Source organism: Aquarana catesbeiana, linkage group LG03 (genome assembly GCF_042186555.1).
Source record: "Aquarana catesbeiana isolate 2022-GZ linkage group LG03, ASM4218655v1, whole genome shotgun sequence".
NCBI lineage: Eukaryota > Metazoa > Chordata > Amphibia > Anura > Ranidae > Aquarana > Aquarana catesbeiana.
In genome coordinates this window covers 50,288,702-50,316,251 of record NC_133326.1, presented here as the reverse complement: position 1 = coordinate 50,316,251, position 27,550 = coordinate 50,288,702, and the positions used below count along the sequence as shown (strand labels likewise).

The window sequence follows — 27,550 nt, the reverse complement described above, 5'->3', positions numbered from 1 at the left end:
TTGGTGGAACTGGAGAGAGTCCGGAGAAGGGCAACAAAGCTAAGAACTTACAAGCATTGAACTTCTTTTCTCTGGAGAAGAGACGCTTGAGAGGGGATATGATATCAATGTACAAATACCATACTGGTGACCCTAGCATAGGGAAAAAAACAATTTAGTGAAAGAGAATTTAACCACTTGCCAACCAGGCCAATTCTGACATTTCTCTCCTACATGTAAAAAAATCATAATTTTTTTTGCTAAAAAATTACATAGAACCCCCTAGAGAATACAATGGCGGTTGTTGCAACTTTTAATCTTGCACGGTATTTGCGCAGCAATTTTTCAATGCGTTTTTTATGGGAAAAAAAACAGTTTTGTGCTTTAAAAAAAGAACAAAACAGTAAAGTTAGCCCAATTATTTTGCATAATGTGAAAGATGAAGTTACGCCGAGTAATTAGATACCTAACATGTCACGCATTAACATTGCACATGCTCGTGCAATGGCGCCAAACTTCGGTACTTAAAAATCCCCATAGGCGACAATTTTTTTACTGGTTACATGTTTTGAGTTACAGGGGAGGTCTAGGAATTATTGCTCTCGCTCTAACATTCGCGGCGATACCTCACATGCGTGGTTTGAACACCGTTTTCATATGTGGGCGGGACTTACGTATGTGTTTGCTTCTGCGTGCGAGCTCACGGGGACAGGGGCGCTTTAGAATTATTTTTTTTTTATTGTTAATTATACTTTTTTTTTTTTACACTTTTTAAAAAAAAAAAAATGTTTTTGATCACTTTTGTTCCTAATACAAGGAATGTAAACATCCCTTGTAATAGGAATATGGCATGATCAGTCCTCTTTACAGTGAGATCTGGGGTCAATAAGACCCAACATCTCATCTCTAGGCTGGGAAGTCTGAAATAAAAAAATTGAAAAAAACGATCTCGGCTTCCCAGCCGAGGCTTTGTCATTTGTTTGAATGCAGAGGCCGAGCGTGACGTCATAACATAGCGCCCGGCCTCCGAACGATCATAGAGACTCCGGCGACCATCTGGTCCGCCGGAAATCTCTATGGTAAACATCCGGGGCCAGCGCATCCTGTCTCTGACTCACCGATGGAAGCGGTGAGTCGGTAGAAGCACCGGAGGGCGGCGGGAGGTGGGGGAGGTCCCCTCTCGCCACCCGTAAGAATGATTAAGCAGCGGAACAGCCGAAAAAGCCAGAATCTGAATGATTCCTGTAATCATTCAGATATCACCGCTCAAAGTCAAGGACGTCATATGAAGAAAATTTAAAGAAATGTAAAGAAAATTGGAAACACTCACATATAGAAAGTGGATCAAGCGTTTCAAATTAAGGCTTGTGGGTAATGTGAGTGTTTCCAATTTTCTTTTAATACATTTTTATGTTTATATGGAGTATTTTCTTTTTTGGTCACACTATTTTGAACACTTAAGAGGATTTGGTCTGACAAGTTGGTTGCTTCGGAGGCTTCTCGGTGACATCTCTTGACCAATTGGATTGTCTTACAACTTGATCTGGAGCCCAGACGTGGAGGCCCCATATTTTGGTGGTTGCACCATAAGCCTTGACTCACTGAGCATATGCCCATTTGAGTCCTCTCACTCCGCTAAGCCTCCTCACTAACCGGTGGTGTTTCTTTTGTCTGTGTCTTCACTTCAACATCAATGTCACATGGAATCCCACTTCTATTTACAATTTTTTTTCACCATCTACTCAAGGACTGTTATGTTTATGTTTTTAAAAAACCTTTATATGATGGCACATGGAATTTAGTTTGGGGGTGAATTCCACATCTCTTTTTCATTATTATTAATTTTTGTGGTCATTGCACAGTGTATATTAGTTTGTATATACATGAATTTTCATTTTTTGAACGCTGACCAAAATTTTACCTTTCACACATCCTTGATTTACACTTGTCTTATGCCGCGTACACACGGTCGGACTTTTCGTCTACAAAAGTCTGACGGACGCCGACGGACTAAAGCTGGCTGACAATCCGATCGTGTGTGGGCTTCCCCGGACTTTCAGCGGACTTTCAGCAGACTTTTCCAGCTGCAAATCTGACGGACTTTAGATTTGAAACATGCTTCAAATCTTTACGTCGTAACTACGCCGGACCCAGAAATCCGCTCGTCTGTGTGCTAGTCCGACGGGCAAAAACCCACGCTAGGGCAGCTATTGGCTACTGGCTATCAACTTCCTTATTTTAGTCCGGTGTACGTCATCACGTACGAATCCGTCGGACTTTTGTGTGATCGTATGTAGGCAAGTCCGTTCATAAGAAAGTCTGCCGCAAGTCCGCCAAAAGTACGCCAAAAGTCCGACAAAAGTCCGTCGAAAGACTGTCGGACAGGCTGTCGGACTTTTGTAGCCGAAAAGTCCGACCATGTATACGCGGCATTAGTGTTGTGCTGGCTGCTATTTGATATATAAAGCGACGGTCTGCCAATGTAAACAAGGCAGACCACCATCCTGACAGGAATGAACACAGTGATCTTGTGTTCCTGCTAAACAGGAACACGGATCTCTGTGTTCATCCAGTGAGTCTGAGTCCATCCCCCACACAGTTAGTAAGCACCCCCTAGGGACATATAGTTCAAAAAGTCGCGCTAAAGGAATGAAAAGTGGCAACAACCTAGTGCCTATAACCTGACAAAAGGTAAATTCAATACAAATGAAAAAAAGAGATTGAAAAAAATTAAATATAAACCAGTGTCTATAAACACCACAGTGAAATAAAAATAAATATTAGATAAATAGAACACAAATGATGTTTGCTATGCAAAAAAATGAAAATAGAAAATAAATTGAGTGGTTAAATGCAAACAGTAAAAATGTTTACCAAAACGCTATTGCCAAACGCAACAGTATATAGGAACTGTGCAAAGACAATAAACATATACCTAGTGAAAAACATAAATTAGGGACACACTTAACCCTTTGATCGCCCCTGCTGTTAACCCCTTCCCTGCCAGCATATTTTTAGCACTGGTTCCTGTAGTTCCCAAAAAAGTGTCAGGTGTCCGATCTGTCCGTCGCAATGTCGCAGTCCTGCTAAAAGTCGCTGATCGCCGCCATTACTAGCAATAAAATAAATAAAAATGCAATAAATCTATCCTCTAGTTTGTAGACGCAATAAATTTTGCACAAACCAATCAATATACGCTTATTGGGATTTTGTTTACCAAAAATATGTAGCAGAATACATTTTGGCCTAAATTGATAAAGAAATTAGATTTTTTACATTTTTTTTATTGGATAGGTTTTATAGCAGAAAGTAAAGAATATTGTTTTTTTTTTTCAAAATTGTCGGTCTTTTTTGTTTCTAGTGCAAAAAATAAAAACCACAGAGGTGATCAAATACCACCAAAAGAAAGCTCTATTTGTGGGGAAAAAAACATCAATTTTATTTGGGCACAGGGTTGCAGGACCGCGCACTTGTCAGTTAAAGTAATGAGGTGCCGTATCGCAAAAAATGGCCTGGTCATTAGGGGAGTAAAGCCTTCCGGGACTGAAGTGATTAAACTGCATAGAGGGTTCTTTACTGTCAAAGTGGTAAGGATGTGAAGTTCTCTTCTACAAGCAGTGGTATCTGCAGGGAGCGTTGATAGTTTAAAAAAAAGTATTAGATGAGCACCCTAAAGACCACAACCATAGGTGTGCACAGCCTATTGCATTAAGGTGTGCACCCCAAAGTTCAAAAACATTTGCGTGTGTGCATGTGTATACAGTATATACTGATGGTGTCAGCAGAGCAATGGATGGTATCATTAGGGCAGAGATTGGTTTCAGTAGGGCAGTGGACGGTGTCAGTTTTTATTTTTATTATTTTTTACAAATTTATCTTTTTAATTTATTAAAAAAAAAAACATTTTAGGGGGCTTTGGGGAAATATCAGGGGTCTAAACAGGGGAATCTGCACCACACTGGGTGATTAGGGTGTGCCCAGGCACACCTGGCACAATCCTGTGCACACGCCTATGACCACAACATACAGGGGTATACAATGTACAATATTGACATAAACACATACACATCATAGGTTGAACTGGATGGACTGGTGTCTTTTTTCAACCTCACCAACTATGTAACTATGTAACATTGGGAGGTCAGCCATGCGAGATAAAAATTGTAGAGAAATTTCTGTTGTTTTCTTATGACTAAGGCAGGCCATAGACGATCGATAAAAAAATTGCTCCATTCCCCCATCAACACAGTCAGTGTTAATGGGGAAATCCCTCCCAGCGAGGAGCACAGGGATCCTTCTCTGCCGGCAAAACACAATGATTATTGCTAGCGGCTATAGCACAGGGTATCTCCTGCTGTGGCACCTGGCGACCGCTGTCATCGGATGTCCAGCCTCCTGGACCGCCTCCTTTGATAGACGTCACACGTCTGTGTAGTAGCAAGATTGATATCCTGTGAATGTAGGTATCCCCTCCTGCTACTGCGCATGCGCCGGTTTCAGTGTGACGTCTATCAAGGAAGCCCGGGCAGGAGGTGGGATATCCGATGACAGCAGTTGCTTGGTAAGCGGAAGATCCCCGCTCTGTGTGATCCAGCGGCGATCGCCCCCCCCCCCCTTACCCTCTGAGGCAGCGCTGGGGCCCAGGTGTGCCTGAAAAGATGGTCACTGGGGGGCCCACGGCCACAAGTGTTCCAGCAGGTGTCGCTGGCGGTCCCCCTTCAGCAGTCGGGCTCTTGGGCCACAGCCGGAGTGACCGACCAGTCAGTCCGCCCCTGTCAGAAGGGCTTGATACTTAATATAGGAGTGTCAGTATAAGTTGTGACAACTCACATAAACACATGTAGCAATGAGGCCCGAAGGAGCTTCTGGAAATGTTGGGTTCTCCTACCTACTTCCAGTGATGACCTGAACTGTAGCTGGACCTGACAATACATTGAAACAACAATGGCAAATAATTAGGCTAAAATTAGAAGTAAGCTCCGCAGGAAAGTATTTGTTTGTTAAATGAATTGACCAACAATAAATGCAACAGTTTATAGTCAGTTACAGCAAACAGTTTTTTTCCTTTTAGGATAAAGATTTTTCATTATTAAATAAAAGCTGATTGTTTTAATCACCCCTGCAAATGTGAAGTGGTTTGTCTGATCCATGTAAACTGACACATTCTGCTAGAGAACTTGAGCTTTTGAAAACAACAAACTTGCTGGCTAGATCACCAGATGAAAATATAAGAAAGCCTAAAAAAATAAAGTAATGCAGCCATCACATGTAAGAAGTGGTAAACTGCATTATATTAAATGTCTGCTTTTGGGTTTAAAATGGTAGTAAAACGCTGCAGAATAAAGAATAAAAACACATTATGAAATACTTACCTTAGAATGAAGCCCTTCCAGTTGCACCCAGTCACCGCTGAGAGGGCTGACATCTTCCTCTGGCCTTTTTTCCAGCTTTGTGGGCTCCGGCGCTGTGATTGGCCGGAGCCACGATGTTGCCACTTCCGCTCATGCACACGGGAGCCCTCGGTTCCGGCAAGAAGCTCGGAAGGTCCGGCATCTTCAGAGCGCATGTGCCAGTGACGTCAGTGTGCATGTGCCAGTGACATCAGAGCGCATGTGCCAGTGACATCAGAGCGCATGTACCAGTGACGTCAGAGCGCATGTACCAGTGACGTCAGAGCGCATGTACCAGTGACGTCAGAGCGCATGTACCAGTGACGTCAGAGCGCATGGGGCAGTGACATCAGAGCACATGTGCCAGTGACATCAGCGGTTACATGCAGAGTTAATATCTCCTAAACGGTACACGTTTAGGAGATATTCATTATACCTACAGGTAAGCCTTTTTATAGGCTTACCTGTAGGTAAAAATAACAAAGCAGGCTTTACTACCGCTTTAATACTGCTTTAAGTCTAAGGATGTGCACGCCACCTCACCTAACGTATCTTTTTCATTTACATTTGACAGTTTTGTAGAGCTCCAGGAGAATAGCGATCACTACATTTCCAGAGCTCCGATGCTAGACCGCCTGGTCTCAGCTCCTTCAGTTGCAGAGTCATATGCAACTGTTGTGCCCACCTCTCTTTTCCACCTGTCCAATCACAGAGCACTTTGTATTGTGTAAACTCATTAACAAAACACAATGACTTCTCTGTTATGAGCAGCAGAGGAGAGGGGTGGGCAGAGCTGCTCTGTGTGAGAACACAGGGCCTCTCTTCTCAGAGCCCTGGGAGTGCAGCAATAGCTATCCTCCCGGAGCTTCATCAAACTTCCAGATCGAAATAAAAGGGATTAGTCCAGGTGGCATACACCTTGTTGGACTTAACTCATAGTATGCCAGCAAATTTTACAAAGCGACTGAATTCCAGTGAGTTGAGCTTTAAGTAATGATGTGTTAAAGGGAACAAATATAAGGTAGGTGCTTTCACAATTTGTCTGAAAAAATGGAAATGCACTTCTTTTAGTGTACGTTCACTTTGGAGGCGGATTTAAAATCATGTTAGTTCAGCTGAACTCACACAATTTCAAACCCGCATTCATTGCGAGTTTGGGGGCGATTTGAAAGACATCTGTTCATGCACAGATGTCTATTGAAATCGCCCCCCCAAGTCACCAAAAGTAGTGCAGGAACTACGTTTGGAAACCGGTGCGGTGTCGCAAAGTCGGGGTAGCACCGATTCGGACCGTGCCGCTGTCAGCAAAAGGCTGTGATTTGGCCTGTGATTTGACATGTCAAATCCCCCCGATGTGAACGGGGGCTAAGGCCTTCATGACAATTGACTAGAAATGACATGGCCCCCTACAAGCAAAATCACACATCCTATTTTATATCTTGCTTCTCACTTTTTGAACAAGTTTAATAAGCTATCCCATTTTAGTAGATCTCTCAGTACCATAATTAGAAATTGTAATTCTTGTTGCCAAAATTCTATACTATAACATTAAATAATAACCATGAATATATGGCTTCGGATTTGAGTTTTTGCCATATTATGTATTCATGCTATGTGCACAATATAAGTTTTTAATCTGGTCGGCTTTACAGGGGATAGCTGGTATAATATTAATAAAAATCAGCCTTAGAATTGTAAAGCTCTAGTTGCAGTTTATATAATCATTAGGTAGAACAGCTTGAGTGGAGTTTGTCGCACAGCTGCTACTGAACAATTTGAAAAGATATTTGGACATTCACATTGTACTGGAATATGGGCGATAATGAGGCAATATTTTATCAAGTTTACCGTTTAAAAAACAATTATTTGCATAAAGCCCAAAGCAATTTATTTGACATTACAATTGTCTAGCGATAGTCAGAATAGGTACTAATACGCGTGTTAAAGCAATCTTCCAGATTTAATATTGAGCTATGTGCTGTCATGACTATAAAAACTGGGAATCTGGTTTGTGGAATATTATACTACACACAGGATACTTGAGTCACCGCTATGAAACTTTCCTGTTTGCTGGACAGTTTGAAATTGTAATACTTGCTCTGTATGAGATTGTATACTTCTAACTTACTGGCCAGTGCAGAGTTCCCCTCATTGTCATTTTGTACATTGCTAAAATACCAGCTGCCTACATCAGGTGATAAATAACGAATGTGTGTTCTTTAGTGAATTGCCTTTAATGATTTCTCTTTTTTTTTGCGGTATTTACCTTACATTAGATATTTCACTTTCATGAACCGACTCACTTATTATCTCATATTATATTTCCAAAAAATGAGTCTGGTGACCTTCATATCGCATGTGGAATCCTTTAGTGAATTGAGGCCATTGTGAAGTGACAAACCCAACTGGGAGAAGGGCTTTTGGAGTAGGACTGTGGGCCCTGGTGTTTGAGGGGGCTCTATTCTTTGAGAGGTGTGTGCCTGGGGGACCTTTGGAGTAGTTTTACTTTGGTTTGTACTTACTTTGGAAGTCCATGTCTTCCCTGAAACACACAGACTCTGAGAACTAGAGGACCCGGATACAGATTTGGGGTCTCTCTGTCCAAACAAGCATTGACTGCTTCAACCCCCTCCTAGACTCAGGGCGGTTGATTTACTAAAGGAAAATACACTGTGCACTTTGCAAAGTGCAGTTAAACTCTGTAAAAGCAGTTGCTCCAGAGCTTGGTAAATGAGCAGATATTATGCTGACTTTCATCATCCAATCACGTGCAAGCAAAAATGCAGTTTTTTTATTATTTTCCTTGCACATGATTGGGTACTTTTTGCAAAGTGAAGCTTTACTGCATTTACTATGCTCTGGAGCAACTGCACTTGCAAAGTGCATCTGCTCTTCACAAAGTGCACAATCTGTTTGCCTTTAATAAATCATCCCCAGAGACTCTAAGCAGATGGTTATAATCAGTTCAAAACACCCTGATGCTGAGCCCTCCTGCTGTTATGTGTAATCTGATTATTAAGGTGTTATGTATTTACTGTTAAGTGTCTTTCTCCTTTTGTTAATTGAGTAACCTATTGTTTCTATCTGTTTGCTAATCCTCCTGGAGATGTGATTAGTCTGGTGTCAACTTTACCTCGTTACCTAACCATTGTAGGTGGTTTAACTCAAAGTGTAATATTTATTTTTATTGTTCATGTAGGGACTGCCTCTGTTTTTTGAAGTGTATAAAAACCTGTATTTCTGTTAATAAAATTATTCCTTTGGTTTTTGCCTCAACATCTTGTCTGTGTATGATGCTTGGGGTAACAGTCTGCTGGAAGGGTTTTGGGGGCAGCAAGCACTGTTTTGGTGGAGGCACCCAGGCAGGTGCCAGGCAGTCCATCACATTTGGTTGCCAGTAGCGGGATACTTCCTGCAGTCTGGGACATCCAATGCCAGATGATATCAGAGAAGTGTTCCCGGAGGCGGTCACCATGAAAGCAGAGTTCCAGTGACAAATGCAAGAGACATTCGCCCAGTACGGAGAACTTGGTTCTGACTGGGACATGCTGGAATTGAGAGAAGAGATCCGCCAGGAGCTCTGGAGAGAGGCTCTCCAAGTGGAGCAAGACTGTTATGGAAAGGTCCTCCCTATGCCCATGGATCAGTACTGGCTGCAGCTGAATTTATGTATACCATTCCTAGGAGAGCATTCCCTGGAGGAATGGCTGACGGAGCTAGATAGGTTGGTCCAGACGGAACTGATGCTGGTTGATGGGTATCGGGCGCTGCAATGGTATGCCACCCAAGTGTGTCTGTGGCTGGAGAACAGCAGTCCCATAGAAGGCTATGACTTTGGCGGCCCAGGATTGATATTTAAGGTGCTTCAGGAGGATCTACAGTTTGGTAGTGCAGTGGAGTGGAGATGGGAAGATATCCGATATTTTAGGAAGTTGGAACTTCCCAGTGAGTTTGGATTGAGCAGTGAATTGGACTTTATAGTCACAAGAATGGGAGCTGAAACAAGCATATGCCCCAGCACCCATAGATGTTATGCATTATGAGTCACTCACTGAAGCGCTGGCAATGAGCCCGAGTGCCACCAGCCCATGCCCTGAATCTTCAGCAATTCCCGAGCAGCAGGCAAAGGAGGGTGGTCGTCCTCCCTCCCCAGCAGCAGTCCAATGTGCATGGAGGCGAGGAAGCTATCTTCACTTCCCAGCGGCAATCTGAGATGCAAGGAGGGAAGGAAGCAATTACCCCACCCCAGCGCAGTTCAAGATGCAGAGTGGGGAGGAGGCCATCCTCACTCCCCAGCTGCAGTCTGATGTGCAGGGATGGGTGGAAACCATCCTCACTCCCCAGCAGCAGTCCGAGATGCAAGGGGGAGAGGAAGCCATCCTCACTCCCCAGCTGCAGTCTGAGATGCAGGGAGGGGAGAAAGCCATTTTCCCTCCCCAGCAGCAGACCAAAGACTAGGGAAAGAGGTAGTTGTTCTCCCTCTCCAGAGGCAGTAAAGAGTCTTCAGAGAAGAGGAAGTCATCCCCCCACCCCAACAGTCAGCCAGAGTGTAGGATGTGGGTCCCCAGCTGAAGTGTTGGCAACAGGTCAGAGCATGCTGGCCTCTGTCTAGCACCTACTGTTTCTTCACAGTATCACGGAGTCGGAGAAGTCGGCCTCTCTCCCCGGCAGCAGACCGAGCCCCAGAAAGGTAAAGACATCCCAGCTGTAACACTGGCAGCTCGACAAAGGGTCCATGACCTTTGCCCCACAGTTACCAATGACAACTCTTCTCTGCCAAGAATGGAGATCATGTGGACCAACTATGTGGGTTCACTCTGCCCGACTAACGCATGCCCAGACCAGTTGGAGGTCTGGGACCTGGTTAGTCTGCCTTTGGGGGGAAGGAATGTAACAAACCCAACCAGGACAGAGGCTTTCGGGGGGGACTGTAGGCTAGCCTCTTGTCTACTGACTGTGGGCGCTGGTGTTTGAGGGGCTCTATTTTTTGGAGTTGTATGCCTGGGGGACCTTTGGAGTAGTTTTACTTCAGATTCAAGTCCATGTCTACCTGAAACACACAGACTCTGAGAACAGGAGGACCTGGATACAGATTTGGGGTCTCTGTGCCCAAACTAGCATTGACTGTTTCAACCCCCTCCTAGTCTCAGAGACTCTAAGTAGATGATTATAATGAGCTCAAAACAACCTGATGCTGAGGCCTTCTGCTGTTATGTGTAATCTGTTTATTAAGGTCTTATGTGTTTACTGTTACATGTCTTTCTCCCATTGTTAGTTGAGTAACCTATTGTTTCTGTCTGTTTGCTAATCCTCCTGATGTGATTAGTCTGGTGTCAACTTTGCCTCGTTACCTAACCATTTTGGGATGTTTACCTCAATGCGTAAAATGAATTTTTATTGTTTATGTGGGGACTGTCCCTGTTTTCGAATGTATAAAAACCTGTATTTCTGTTCAATAAAACGATTCCTTTGGTTTTTGCCTCAACATCTTGTCTGTGTATGATGCCAGAGGTAAAGAGCGGGTATTAGCTATCGGACTGCTGGAAGGGTTTTTGAGGGCAGAAAGCACTGTTTGACGGAGGCACCCAGGCAGGGTGTCAGGCGGTCCATCACAAGACTGAACTGCACATGTTAGGCCAGCATGACTTCACATTCATCATTTTGTGGAGGACAAAGTTGCTGTCTGTTTTTCTTCAAAAAAATGGTGGTATTGGCATCTTTGTCCTCTATAAAATGGAGCCTGGCAATATGGTATTGAGGAAGCCTTTGAAAGAATGTTAAAAGTGTGCTTGACAAAGGAGCCAATTCATGCCCCTCACTGCTATTCATTGTAAGGCAAACACTATGCTTTCTTACAGATTTTTACGAAAATATCTGTTTAATGCTATGACAGCAGAGGATGTTCACAGTTCTAACATTCTGTCTAAGGTGTTCCATGGATGGCATATTAGACATGTGTACCTTTATCCAAGAGACAAGGATGCCTTCATTTTATGAAGACCATTACTGTTCTTTACAAAGGTGCGATTGATCTCCACCCTATTTTTCTTGACCAACAATTTACTTTAATAGAGGCAATCCTTAAGAAAATAGTGGCATTGACTAACAGTATCTTTGTTCTCATTAAAGTGGAATCCCAGGTTTAAGCCTAACTACTTTTAAAACTGGCCCCTACCCCCTTCTAACACCTTGGTTTACCAACCTGTGTAAGAAAGATCTGTATACATACCTATTTTCAGCCCGCTTTGGTTCGGTCATGTGATCCCACTCCCCGTTTTCACCCAGTGCGACTGCAGGGGAGAGGAGGGAGTGTCGACAACAAAGAGTCCATTGAAGTCTATGGATGAAGTCACCGCTCTCTCCTCTTCCTTGAAGCATGGCTGGCAGACACAGGTGAGATCATGTGATTGGACTGAAGTGTTCTGAAATTGGGTGAGCATACAGATCTTTTTTACACAGGTTAGTTAGCATAGGTGTTAGGGGGAAGTAGGGGACAGTTTTAAGAGTTGTTAGAGTTTCACTTTAGGATAGCAGCAGATGATCAGTTCTGCAGGCGCTTCTTTGACAATATGCTAGAAAAATGCATGCCTACACAGCAGACCCTGCTTCTCCTTTGTATTATCTTTAGTATTATACAGGTTTTAGTGTATTTTAAATGTAGAGTATATCCATTCCAATTTAACCCCATTACTTTACCAATAAAGTAAACCATTGCTCAGACTTAACACACCAAAATATTTACATATTCTGAGCAATCAGTAAAAAAATCTTTAAAATGAGCCCTTGTCCAATTATGAAGGCATTGTGGAGAAATTCATTTTCAAAGTTCAGTTTGAAATTTGCGCTTTTTCTTTTAGATAAGTTCTTGCCAGCCTGTCAATATTCAATTGTAAACAAACAGCAGGTGTTACAAAGCTTTTGGAAACAGCCTAAGGTCCAATTCACACTGATGTGACAAGCTTTCAGACTTTGGAGCCCATCAGAAGTCGCACCCTATTCAGTGCAATGGAACCGGTCTAATTTATGCAATTTGAGCCACTCGGAGTTAGAAAAAGGTTCCTGCACTATGTTTGGTCTGACTTCAGTACGACTTGCATTGACTTTTGTTAAAGAAGTCGCATGCAAGTCGTGCCGAAGTCACGCTGGGATTCGGTTTCAAAGTTGCGGCAGTGTGAACCGTCCAACAAGTCCAACCTATGTGTGTGATTATATGTCAGTATTACATTGTATATCCCTGTATGTTGCGGTCGTTCAGGTGCTTATCTAATAGTTTTTTGAGACTATCGATGCTCCCCGCTGAGACCACCGCCTGTGGAAGGGAATTCCACATCCTTGCCGCTCTTACAGTAAAGAACCCTCTACGTAGTTTAAGGTTACACCTCTTTTCTTCTAATTTTAATGAGTGGCTACGTGTCTTGTTAAACTCCCTTCTGCGAAAAAGTTTTATCCCTATTGTGGGGTCACCAGTACGGTATTTATAAATTGAAATCATATTCCCTCTCAAGCGTCTCTTCTCCAGAGAGAATAAGTTCGGTGCTGGCAAACTAATATCCTCCAGACCCTTTATTAGCTTTGATGCCCTTCTTTGTACTCTCTCCATTTCCAGTACATCCTTCCTGTGTGGCCGGACCAGAGTCTTGTAGAGTGGGAGAATTATCGTTTTATGTCTGGAGTTGATCCCCTTTTTAATGCATGCCAATATTCTGTTTGCTTTGTTAGCAGCAGCTTGGCATTGCATGCCATTGCTGAGCCTATCATCTACCAGGTCCTTTTCCATCCTAGATTCCCCCAGAGTTTCTCTCCCCAGTGTATAGATTGCATTCATATTTTTGCAACCCAAATACATCTTACAAATACATTTTTTTAGCCATGTAACCATTTGCCATGTAGTTGCCCACCCCATTAATTTGTTCAGATTTTTTGCAAGGTTTCCACATCCTGCGGAGAAGTTATTGCCCTGCTTAGCTTAGTATCGTGCGCAAATACAGAGATTGAACTGTTTACCCCATCCTCCAGGTCGTTTATGAACAAATTAAACAGGATTGGTCCCAGCACAGAACCCTGGGGGACCCCACTACCCACCCCATTCCGAGTACTCCCCATTTATCACCACCCTCTGAACTCACCCTTTTAGCCAGTTTTCAATCCATGTACTCACCCTATGGTCCATGCAACGTTTTTTGTACAGTAAACGTTTATGTGGAACTGTGTCAAACGCTTTTGCAAAATCCAGATACACCAAGTCTACGGGCCTTTCTTTATCTAGATGGCAACTCACCTTCTCATACAAGGTTAATAGATTGGTTTGGCAAGAACGATTCTTCATGAATCCATGCTGATTACTGCTAATGATACCGTTCTCATTACTAAAATCTTGTATATAGTCCCTTATCATCCCCTCCAAGAGTTTGCATACTATTGATGTTGGGCTAACTGGTCTGTAATTCCCAGGGATGTATTTTGGGCCCTTTTTAAATATTGGTGCTACATTGGCTTTTCTCAAATCAGCTGGTACCATTCCAGTTAGTAGACAGTCAGTAAAAATTAGGAACAATGGTCCGGCAATTATTTGACTGAGTTCCCTAAGTACCCTCGGATGCAAGCCATCTGGTCCCAGTGACTTCTTAATGTTAAGTTTCCCAAGTCTAATTTTAATTCTGTCCTCTGTTAACCATGGAGGTGCTTCCTGTGATGTGTCATAAGGATAAACACTGCAGTTTTGCTTACTGAAGCCCCCCGATTCCCTCATGAAGACTGAGGAGAATAATACATTCAGTACCTTCGCCATCTCCCCATCTTTTGTAACCAGGTGTCCTTCCTCATTCTTTATGGGGCCCATATGGTCTGTCCTCCCTTTTTTACTGTTACATACTTAAAGAATTTCTTGTGAATTTTTTTGCTCTCTTCCGCTATGTGTCTTTCGTTTTCTATCTTAGCCACCGTAATTGTACCCTTAAATTTCTTGTTGCATTCTTTATAAAGTCTGAATGCTGATGATGATCCCTCAACCTTGTATTTTTTGAAGGCCTTCTCCTATGCTTTTATATGCATTTTTACATTGGAGTTAAGCCATCCAGGACTTTTGTTTGCTCTTTTAAATTTATTACCCAATGGGATGCTAATGCCCTTATGCTCTTAAAGCAAACCCAATCCCAGTTCAATTTTATCCCAATTCATGCCTTCTAGCAAGGTTCGTAGTTTAGGAAAGCTGGCTCTTTTGAATTCAGTGTCTTTGTATTCCCCTTATGTTTTCTATTTGTGTGATTTATACTGAAGCCAATTGACCTGTGATCGCTGTTTCCTAAATTGCCCTGTATTGTTGGTAATCAGTAGATCCAGTAACACACCAATTTCTAGTTGGTGTGTCTACCATCTGAACCATGAAATTGTCCTGCAAGACATTTTAATAACTGGTGAGCCTTAGATGAATGCATGGTACCCTCCGCCCAGTCTTTGTCTGGATGATTAAAATCCCCCATTATGATAACACTTCCCATCCCTGCTGCTAATCCAACTTGTGATAGGAGATCCGTCTCCCCCTCCTCCCTCAGGTTAGGGGGCTTATAGCATACTCCTAGTATTATTTTCCCATTAGCTTAATCCCTTAGCTTCATCCCTTTCATGGTCTTTGTTGTGAACTGTGATGTTGTTTGAGAAATACTTACTTCAGCATACAATCAGCTAGAGCAGTCTTTCTCAACCTTTTCAACACAGAGGAACCCTTAAAATAACTTTCCAGTCTCAGGGAACCCCTACTAAAAATGTATTTTACAGTATCTACAACTTATAATACATTAGTATGATGGTCACTGGGAAAAATGATCCTTACACTTGTGGTCATTGGGAAGAATTACTCTCTTATTGATGTGGTCAGAGGGAACTTGAACAGTGGGAATCTGAGAGACAGAAATTGCTCATGCTCAAGGAACCCCTAGCAACCTCTGCAGGAAGGAACCCTAGTTGAAAAATCCATGAGATAGACGAGTGAGGGCATGTTATAAAGCTCTTTCGCTGCTTGCGTAGTATACAGTATATGCATAAATTAATGTCCATAGTCTGTGCATAGGTGCACTTTATTGAGTACGTGTCATAATCTGGCTTATGTAAAAGTTGAATATTCTTGAAATTACTATTGCTGTGCAGGTTTACCTTTGAAAATATTGATATTTTCTTCCTTATTCAGCCTAATGTAGTTTGGAGTCTGAATCCTTGCTCTTTCATTTGCCTAACCTCTTTTGGAGGAACAGTAGTATTAGGTGGGAAAAACCTTATCTAAACAATTGACTATCCCTCTTAGGGGTATCTTCATAAAAAGTTCTTCAACCTGGGAAACTGCATGTGCATTCATTCTGGGGGCAAAAAATAATGTTATTAGGCAATATTATTTCCAGGTTTAATCTTATTCTTCATAAAGAATATATTGTGCCAGGAAAATATTACAATATAGGCACTAGATGGAGCTGGCATTAATTCTTTTTTACTAAGATTGCCCCATCTTAAGGCCATAAATAAAATTGTAAATATCACTCAGTCCAAGTATATGTATAAGGGTACTTTAAAACAGTAGCACAACAAAACAAGAAAAAAATTACAAATCCATGGGCATAAAAAAGTGTGACTTATAGATCTATAACCATTGGTAAGAGTGTTATAGGAAGTTATAGAATTCATATACAACCTTGGACTGAGAAAATTGTTTGTGGCTTAGCTAGCCAATAGCGTTTACACTTGGGATTACTTAAAACCTTAAAGAGCCAAATTACCTCAAACTAGTATTGCACCTTAAAGTTAATACTGGTGAGCCAAATAACTCATCAATGAATTTTATCTTTCAAGACTTGCATCAATAAAATCTCCCCACCATTGTTCACAGGTCTGCCCTTTGCACCAACACCACCAAAATGTATAATATTTGGCGCAACCAATCCCAACCAAGGTTTTGGGGAACCCTAAGGTTCCTCCAGAGGTTGCTAAAGGTTCCTTGAGCTGTGGCTGGCTGACCTCCAATCTTCCTATTGACACCCAATATAAGGGACATTTGTCCACTGACCACCAATGTGAAAGGCATTCTCCCTAATGACCCCCATTGTAAGGGTCATTTTTCCCACTGATCCCCAATTTAAGAGACAGTCTTCACAATGGCCCCAATGTAAGGGACATTATTCACAATGGCCCCCCAATGTAAGGGACATTCTTCCCACTGATCCCCAATGTAAGGAGGCAGTTTTCCCACTAACCACTAATGTAAAGAAAAATCCACTGATTCCCAATTATTTCAGTTTAGCAGAGGTTCTCTGAGACCTAATACATTTTTAAAGGGTTCCTCTAGGATAAAAAGGTTAAGAAAAGCTGAATTAGAGGATATAGCACCAATAGTGGGAAATCACAATGGCTATGATAGGTGGTGACAATCAGTTTTGGATGGACCCTTGATAATAGTTATACTGCATAAATTTACTTCTCTAAATAGGGCATGCCCTCTACATATACAGTATTTACAGCATTTCAAACAAAAAAATAGACACGTGGTTTACTATAGAAAAGCTGTAAGCGGAAAAAAAAAAAGACCATAAAACACAAGACTGCGACGTAAATGGCAATTTTCGGAAGTCTCAGTTTGCAAATAAACATTGGTTAATTCTACTTTTTCTTGTGCTATGATTTATACATTATTTAAAGCTGAGCGAGCTCCGCATATCTGTAAGTGTAGATCATAGTGACACATTATCTGCCAGCTTCTACTGAGTCACCAAATGTAATTTTACCATTTGTGTTCTCTTTGTGAAGGATTCTGAAGCAATATAGTCACCCCAACATTGTCAAACTGATCGGAGTCTGCACACAGAAACATCCAATATACATTGTCATGGAGTTGGTACAAGGTGAGTAGGAGTCTGGCCTTTAGTAGGAATCCAATGTTCTTTAGCAAGCAACATACATTCCACATTATTGATTATGCTACCAAAATTAGTGTGTTCTGTAAATTTGCCTCCCGCCCTGTTCCTGTTTCTTCTAGCTGGGGGCTGCCATTTTGCTGAAGCCCAAAGCCCCTGAACAGCAGTAAATCTTTAGGCTATCAGCAGATCAGCCTCTACATTTTCATCTCAGTGCTGAAAAATAGAGAGCAACTGAGCATGTGCAGAGCAGGGTGAGACAGTGCATCACTGGATTTTAAATAGTACAGGCACTTATTTTTAATGTTATATATAGCTAGACCTGCAAAAGGGGCAGTCTAAAGTGATCTAGCAGCACCTAATGTTTCACTTTAATGTTCACAAAACATTCACTGGTGGGAAATCCATTACTGTCATTTAAAACACAGGCACTGGGAAATTTCTCTTTCAATTTTTATTGGTTTTTATCCAAAGGGAATGAACAAGCGTATGATGAACATTTGCCCTACACATTGCCCACATGGCTGCACAGTATAGTCCACATACAAAATATACACTATATTACCAAAATTATTGGGACGCCTGCCTTTACACGCACATGAACATTAATGGCATCCCAGTCTTAGTCCGTAGGGTTTAATATTGGATTGTCCCACCCTTTGCAACTATAACAGCTTCAACTCATCTGGGAAGGCTGTCCACAAGGTTTAGGCGTGTGTCTGAATGTGCTAGTATGCATCACATACAAGCACATTGTGACGGTCTTACCTGGAAACAAAGCGCTGCTGTCACAGCTGAAGGCACTTCATTTTCACCTGGTCATCCTTCCGGGGTCACAGGCTTCAGCAATATGAATGGCCGAACCAGCAATGACATCACTTCCTCGCGTGGGAGTCGTTGTTTATGATAAGATTCTGAAGGAATGGCACGGGTATGTCGTTCTTTCAGAGCGCATGCGCCGGTGACATCACCGGCTGCATCTAAAGTACTGTAAATATCTCCTAAACCGTGCACGTTTATGAGATATTTAAGGCTTACCTATAGGTAAAAATCATAGAAGGGATATATGTCCCGAGAAGCATATAGGGAGCACAGATCTTATGCTCAGTTCTACAGTTTTTCATTCCAGCATAGGCTTCATGCACTCATTTAGCCCCAGTGCATAAGATTTCGGCATTGAGCTGAGGGAAAAGGCACAGGTGCATCATTCAGCTCTGCTGTGGGCAGCTGATCAAATTCTATGAGAGCCTGACAGCTGCTGTGTCTGCATGGGGGCAGGATGGTGAACCAAGTGATACTTACTTTTAGGGCAGTATATGCCCAGGGACAAATGCTTGGAATGCATTCATCCCTGGGGGCATACTGTACTAAACGTAAGTACCACTTGACTAGCTGCTGGTGGCGGGACTGGATGCCCTCTGTCCATAGGTAAACGCCAGAGCCTCATGCATTAGAGCTAAACGTTCAGTGTGCATGTGGCCACAGATGTAGAGCACCAGCCCACCAAACCCTCTTTTGTTGGTAAACCAGTGATAAAGGAACCCCTACTTGTTAGATAGAAGCCTTCCCAAACACACCTACTGCAGGCACATTACTGTCTGTCACTTTCAGAAAATGTAATCGATCTAATGTCAGAATCAAGAAGTTTCTAAATTCCATCAATCAGGTTCAAGCTTGTGTTGAACATTTGAATGTGATTGTGATTTTTACCCTTAACACAGGGAAAGTATTCATAGGGAAGCATTGGTAGCTCAATAATTGGTTCCACTAGCTGTCTTTAATTTATATATATATATATATATATATATATATATATATATATATATATATATATATATATATATATATATATACATATACACAGTTTCTCACAAAAGTGAGTACACCCCTCACATTTTTGTAAATATTTTATTATATCTTTTCATGTGACAACACTGAAGAAATGACACTTTGCTACAATGTAAAGTAATGAGTGTACAGCTTGTATATCAGTGTAAATTTGCTGTCCCCTCAAAATAACTCAACACACAGCCATTAATGTCTAAACCGCTGGCAACAAAAGTGAGTACACCCCTAAGTGAAAATGTCCAAATTGGGCCCAATTAGCCATTTCCCCTCCCCGGTGTTACGTGACTGTCACATGAAAAGATATAATAAAATACCGTATTTATCGGCCTATAACACGCACTTTTTTCCCCTTAAATTCAGGGGAAAATTGCGGGTGCGTGTTATACGCCAATTCCCGCCGATCCCCCGCTGACTGTGAGCGGAAGAGCAAGCGCCGCCAACATTCATACATAGCCGAGTGTACTAGGCTAGGTTCGGCTAGCTCCGGCTAGCTCCGCTCAGCTCCGCTCACAGTCACGTCCAGTCCCGCCCTAAGATGGACATAACACAGGGACTACGAGAGGACCTGAAAGCAGCCGAGAGACACAGGACCGGCTCTGTGACTCTCAGCGGCGCCATATTTAAAAACTGCAGTGACACTACATGGCTGCAGATGACACAAGAAGGCTGCAGATGACACAAGAAGGCTGCAGATGACACAAGGCTGCAGATGACACAACAAGGCTGCAGATGACACAACAAGGCTGCAGATGACACAAGGCTGCAGATGACACAAGGCTGCAGATGAGACAACAAGGCTGCAGATGACACAACAAGGCTGCAGATGACACAAGGCTGCAGATGACGCAACAAGGCTGCAAATGACACAACACTGCAGATGACACAACAAGGCTGCAAATGACACAACACTGCAGATGACACAACAAGGCTGCAAATTACACTGAAAGGCTGCAAATGACACTACAAGGCTGCAGATGGACACTGATAAGGCTGCAATGATGGGCATTTAAATGTAATTTTTTTTCCTTAAAACTCCCTCCTAAACTTGGGGTGCGTGTTATGCGCCGGCGCGTGTTATACGCCGATAAATACGGTATTTACAAAAATGTGAGTGGTGTACTCACTTTTGTGAGATACTGTATATATTACATATTTTGATGTATAATACCATTATCTATTATTAGATAATCATATATATTGTTTATATATTTTTGGAGATCCAGTACATTTTGGTGGTTCCCATACTGGCCAAAAAAAAGTCTATTGGAAAATCGCATACATCCAGAGAGATACAAGATATGGGAGGAGAACTGGACACAGAAATCTTAGTGTATTTTATAGACATTGCAGCCCTCATCTCTACTTTCATTTATTTAGTTGGCATTTCCCTTTCCGATTCAAACTGTCTTCTGTGAAAGAATAGTTAGAACAGTTCATAAGTAGTAGTAGGTTTGAGGGCATAAAAATGGATGATATTTAAAATTATCCTGTGATTTTCAAAGAAAAATATTACCTACAATGTGATTGATGGCTGCTGAATTCGTATAAAGAAACAGAGAGCTCAGCAGACAGATGAAGTCATTTTGTTCTCCTGCAGGTGGCGATTTCCTAACGTTTTTGCGGAATGAAGGAAACAGACTGAAGATGAAGGAGCTTATCAGGATGTCAGAAAATGCTGCTGCTGGGATGGAATACTTGGAGAGTAAACACTGTATTCACAGGTACTGGCCAGGAGGGAGATTGCTTTGGTATCTCACAAACCCAGACTTGGATAGTTGTAAGAACGGGTCACAGCCTGTAGGCTTCTGCTCGTTTGTCATTACTTCATGCAAATATGAAACACTTTTTTTTTTTCTGCGTTCTTCCTTGGGAGATATTTTTAAATCTGGGGGAGTGAGCCTATTTTTAAATTTCATTAAATAATAGAAAAATTACTAAAAAATTTGAAAGCATCTATAAATGATTTTCCAATTATGGATGCAAACATTTCTAATTATGACGAATGCAAAGGTTGCTTTAATTTTTTTGTATGATAACATTTCCACATAGATTTCTTTTGAAATTAGTGAAGCTATACAAATATACAAAGAGGAGCAAAACAATGACATTTAGGGGTTGATTTATCAAAAATAGAGTGTTCAAAATTCGGTGCAGCTCTGCATAGAAAACAATGCGGCTTCCAGGTTTGTTTGTTTTTTGTCAACGCTGAACAAGATGAAGTTAGAAGCTGATTGGCTACCATGTAAAGCAACACCATATTTTGCACTCTCCAGTTTTGGCAAATCTACTCTTTAGTGGGGGGCACAACTTGGTTAGCGTGATTCAAATCATAGCATTGCCTTCAAACTGACCAGTTTTTGCATTTAAAAAAGCAGAAAAAAAACCATGACCATTAAATCCTATGGAACGCTTCACACTGGTCAGTTGCAGGTCCATTAGATTCTTCAAAGTCTTGCAAGCTGCATTTTGGTGCATGTTTGGTGCGGTAAAAAAAAAAAATGCACCAAAAAATGCAGCTCCCCATTGAAATGAATAGAAAACGCATCAAAAAATGCACCCGCGATTGAGTTTTTTGGTGCGTTTTTTGTCACATGTTCTTTTTTCACAGGTGCGAAATGTACCAGAAACATGGCAAAAACACATGTGCCTTTTTACTGTTTCTTTGCAGGGTGAAAGTAGCCTAACCAATGAGATTGAGAAGTTGATAAAAAAGACTTCCAATTTAAGAATAAAAATGGGTTTCAGTCAGCAGGTGATGCCCAGTGGTTGCATGTACTTACCACATTGCCACCGTTTTTTAAGTAATTATTCCTGCGTTGGCAAAAAAAATACATTTTCTACATATGCAGTAGATCAGCCTTTATCAAACTTTTTTTTTTTTAATATGGAGGAACCCTTGAAAAAACCTTCCTTGTCTCAGGGAACCCCTGCTAATAATAATTATATCTACAGCTCATGTATTAGTGCTTCTCACATTTGTGGTAATTGAAAGGAATGCCCACCTTACAAGATATCTAAAAGGATTGTTGGTGTCAGGGGTTCCTTATATGAGTGGTGGAAATAGCTCATTGCTAAAGGTATCCCTAGCAAGCGCTGGAGGAACCCTAAGGTTCTATAGAACCTTGGCTGAGAAAGGCTGCAGTAGACTTTAGTGACATAATATGATCCATCACCTAGCACAAGATAAACCATCCTTTATGGTTTCCCAAATATTGATTAAACAGCTCTGTCCTATGCCATAATTATGTTATAGAAGGTTATTTCAGGCCACTGGCCTACTGTTCAGAGCCTCATTTCTCGTAACATGAACCTGAGGCCAGGCTATGGGCACAAGGATTTGCATATTTTAGGAAATGGGCAATTGGGCATTAAAACATGCTCTGTTGCTGCAGACACTGTGGAGCAATTCATCCTCAAAGTTCACAGGAAAATCGATGAAGTCATCAATGATGATCTCACAGCACCTAAGCTCACCCTACTCAACCCTGCAAGACCACTTGCTTTGTGATAACATTAGATATTAGTTGTTGAGTATCAGCGCACTGTTTGTAAGTTGTAAACACCCAAATATTGTCAGCAGCTGAAGAAGCTCTGCAGCCCCAGCAGAAGAAAGCATCAATCATAAAGTCGGTGCTAAAAAGTCAATGCCCCTCTCACCTTAGTCCACGAAGTGTCCTTCCAAAGGATCTTCAAAACTTTTTTTGTTCAATAAAGTGCATTTGTTCTAAAACCATCTCTCAGTTCTTGGGCCTTTAATACTCGGCGGCATAATCGATCTCATAAGAAAAAAGAAGACTATATAGTGTAGTATGCTTGACTCCACATGTGCATTCACTACAGTCATATAATGTTTTCACATTAAATGAAGTGCCAAGGCATCCCCATATTCCACTCAAATGCGCCTTTATATACACTCTTACCCTCCAAACTTCTCAAATGAACCTTCCATACATCCCAGTTGAATACTCTTCTTAAAATGCTGTGCATTATGTCCTTCCTGGAAAGGTCCTCCTCCCTCTCCTCCAAATAGGTATTAGGAGCTCCCAGAAAGAAAAATTATACACATAGTGTAATACCGTAAAAATGTAATCAAAAAAACAATTTTATATTTCTCACATTAAAAAATTTAAGAAATATCTGCGCTAAAATAAACCACAATACCATAAAGCAGCTATGCACTATGACCCAGATAGTAGGCACAAAAGCAAATATGTAACAAAAAAGTGCAGCGCTATTGATTAAAGTATTAATTAATACAAGTAAAATATTAAAGAGCAATAGTGCAAATAATGTCCATGACAGTGAATCATATTAATCAATACCAACAATTAATTAAGAAAAAAGTCCAGTATATCAATAATACACAAAATATTCATATGATAATGATAATATTCATTGAGTTAATGAAAAATCCTGGTGCACCGTGAGGTAAATAATTCATGAATAGTGAAATAAGAAAACTTGACCACGTAAGACCACCACCACAGATAGACAGGAGGCTTACCAGAAATCCAGTGGCCACCCTTATTCAGCGGGGTCATACAAGGCTTGTTGCATCTATGATCCATTTGAACCGTGACTGAAGCCTGGAACGATAATCCAATATGCTGAGCATTCACCTCCGGTTGATGCACACAAACACTGGGCGACAGTCCACTCCAATCCATGGTCAAGTGAGTATAAAAAGAAAAAGGAAAAACTCCAATAGCGCAATAATGCTACAAAGGGTGCTTTATTGGAGGGGAATGCACTGCTGCATAAAAACGAGATGACCCACAAACGAGTCACTTGAGCGGTCAGATAAAAATTGGAATTCCATACAAAATAAAATGACATCAGTGTGTGATAACGATTGCGCATGCGCAGAGCGTGTGAGTGTATCGTCCCGGCGATCGTTTCGTCATACGTGACGTCATCAGGGCTACCCCTAATGACATCATGTATGACGAAACGATCATCGGGATATTGACTTTTTAGCACTGATTTTATTATTACCATTAGAGATTAGGGCCCTGCGAGGCCGGTTAAGGTTGTGTTGGTCTTGTGGCTACGCTACTATGTTTTTCTTGCGCTCTACCTAAAATTCAATAAAATAATTAAAAAATTAGAAGATTAGAAGGCTGGAAGGGCTTCTGAAAGCAATACCTGAGCAATTTCAGTGCTTCTGCTGTGAAATTTTATGATATTTTGTGCCACAGTGCCTTCAGCTACATACAGTAGGTCCTTAGGGCTTGATGTAATTAAAGTTCATTTACTGCTATATATGTAAAAATGTAAATATCCATAGCCTGACCACACTTTAAGCCAGCACAGACTGTCAAATTTTGTTCTGGATTCGGTCTATCAAGACAGAAAATTTTACCAACAACTCAGCGGCGGCCCATCCATATGGGGCGCAGGGGTGCCTCCACTTCTAATCCACGCGCCGGCCCCTATTCTACATGCGCCGGACGCATTGATTTCAATGAGTTTTTTGGGGGTTTTTTTAGCACATGATTAGAGCCTGAGGCTCTAATTGGCTTAAAAAAAGGGTGGGCTTGGGACGCAGAGAACTGCGCCCTAAGCCCACTGTCAGAAACTATTAAATCAGACCGAGACAGAAGTACAGTTAAATCACACTTGTTTAATAATAAAAGTAAAAAGTACAAACGTAGTCAAAACATAGCCAAAGTTCAGTAACCGGAATAGATCGTCAGCCAAGCCAGAAGTCAGGGATCAAAGTAGTGGAACAGCAAGCAGGATCTGTAGCCAGAAGGGATATAAGCAAAGCCAGTCTTTAAAAAGGAACACAGGAGATAGTTTCTTGTGATGTGACTAAGGTGAAGGCAGAGTTCCTCTGGACTGGATGGCTTAAGTAGGCAGGACTGACGAGCAGGATCAACTTCAGCTGGGTAACTGTGGAGAGAGATAGGAGCTGGCAATTAGCCGACAGCTGAGCGGCCAGCTCAGAGAAGGAAGGGCTGAGCCCAGCCTTGACACCCACCCAGTTGTGTGGCATTGGTTTGCCACCCCCCAAAATATTGAGCACCAGCTGCCACTGACTATACTATTTGAGTCGGCTAAGTGAGTAAACATAAACAGAATGGCCTGTTTTAGCAGGCACTTACACAGCATACTGTACAGGTATTGGTACATTTTGTTGATTTGAGAGATCAAATGACAAAATGTGACTGTGTGTCCCCAGCTTTAGATAGATAGATAGATAGATAGATAGATAGATAGATAGATAGATAGATAGATAGATAGACAGACAGACAGCAGTGACGGCTGGTGGTTTTTTGTTTGGGGGGCGTAAACAACCCCCCCGTGCGGCACCTCAAACCCCCCCTCTTGCTGTCTGCTGGTCCACCAGCACTTACCCCCATCTAGGCAATGGGCACATTGGGCAACGGTGGGGATTGGGCATCAGCAGGCATCGGTGGGCACATCCGGCAGCGGTGAGAATCGGGCATCGGCAGGTGCATCAGGCAGCGGCGGGGATCAGGGCATCGGCATGCACATCAGGCAGCGGTGGGTATCGGGGCATCGGTGGTCACATCAGACAGCGGCTCCTGTGTCTCCTCATCCTCATTTCCATCGTGCATCTTCTCCCCTCCTCCTAGGTGTCCAATAGGATCGCCTGTCCTTTCAACCAATCGGGTGACTGGTATCAGATCCACGTCTTGAAAGGGGCCAGACACATGAATAGGGGGCGGCGGCCATGGACTGGATAGAGCATGGGAGTGCCATCTGTGGGTAGAGGGGGCGTGGAGCTCGGGCACCCCTAATGGACGGGCCGCCACCGATAGATATATAGATTTACTAAGCGATGCTTAGAAGGTGAAGTAGTCAAAATCAGGCTAATCCTGAAGAAGCCCAATATAAACTTCAACAATCTCTGTTTTCCTTGGCCTCACCTACACTAATAATAATGAAATGAGCCTAGAGCAACATGACATAATTTAGAGACCTACCCATCCTGGTAAGGTGGGCTAACAAATTATACATTTCCCACAAGTGCTTCACCTGACTTAACCCTTCCTTACGCCTGCGGCAACTTTTCAGTTATATTACTTCTTTGCTATTGTTTTTGTAAGTTCATTTGAGGTATTCATAAAGGTTATAAGGCCATAATTTTAAAATGGGTTTACATTGGTTATAGAAAAACCCCCCTTTAAAGTAATCACCTTTTTGTTGCTTTGCAGCTTGAAATTAAGACAGACACAGTTTTTGTTTTATCCAGCTGTATTTACTACTTATAACTTTCTTGTAATAACAACCGATGCGGCTAATCAGTTAGTGCAAGCAGAAGAAGGGGACGTCCCCCCCCCCGCCCCAGCCGCCCTCCATGGAACCGAAGCCGGAAGCTATGTCATGACATCACTTCCAGATTACTGGAGCCCTAAAGGCGCCAGATTTTAATAAAAATGTCAGTATTCAATACAGCCAAGCTTGGTGTTTTGAATGCTTTGAAGTGCAAAGGAGAGATTTGGGGTCTTACAGACCCCAGAACCCTCCAAACAAATTCCTGACACATGACTATTACTGTCACAAGGGATGTTTACATTCCTTGTGGCAGCAATAAAAGTGATAAAAAAAAAAAAAAGAAATTTCAAGGGACAGTGTAAAAATAAATAAGAATTTTTTTAAAGCGCCCCATCTCTCTGTGCTTGCATGCAGAAGTGTACGCATACATAAATTGTCCCCGCAAATGTAAACAGTGTTCAAACCACACATGTGAAGTATCACTACGATCGTTAGAGCGAGAGCAATCATTCTAGCACTAGACCTAGACCTCTGTAACTCTAAACTGGTACCTGTTAAAAAAATTTAAAGCACCACCTATGGAGATTTTTAGGTACCATAGTTTGTCACCATTCCACTAGTGTGCACAATTTTAAAGCATGTCATGTTAGGTATCAATTTACTTGGTGTAACATCTTTCAAATCATACAAAAACATTGTTTTTTTTTTTCTTTTTTTCATTCATTAAACTGTATTTTTTCCAAAAGAATTTTTTTGAAAGACCGTTTCGTTTGAAAGACCGCTGCGCAAATACCGTGTGACATAAAATATTGCAACAACTACCATTTTATTCTCTATGGTCTCTGCTAAAAAAAAGGATACCGAATATTTGGGGGTTCTAAGTAATTTTCTAGCAAAAAATACTGATTTTAGACAACAAATGTCTTCAACGGGTTTAAGTCTGGGCTCTCTCTAGGCCATGCAAGAACATTCACCTTTTTCTCCTTCAACCATTGTCATGTTGGAAGGTAAACCTTCTTCCCTTTGACAACTTTCTAGCAGAGGGTAGCAAATGTTCCTTAAGAATTTGATGGAATTTTGCCCCATCCATTTTTCCTTCTATCATGACAAGCGCTCCAGTCCCTGCTGCAGAGAAACACCCCCATAACAGGATATTACCACCTCCATGCCTTACTGTAGGAACGGTGTTAATTG

General features: G+C 41.9%; 1 protein-coding gene across 1 annotated transcript in view; it reads left to right on the top strand.

Annotated features, from left to right (window-relative positions):
• Window positions 1-27,550, top strand: part of FES (FES proto-oncogene, tyrosine kinase) — a 235,336-nt gene that overhangs the window by 192,218 nt on the left and 15,568 nt on the right. The window contains exons 15-16 of the mRNA XM_073618513.1: window positions 17,157-17,251; window positions 20,709-20,832. Coding sequence (XP_073474614.1) covers window positions 17,157-17,251; window positions 20,709-20,832 — 219 coding nt within the window. The remainder of the gene's footprint in view (window positions 1-17,156; window positions 17,252-20,708; window positions 20,833-27,550) is intronic.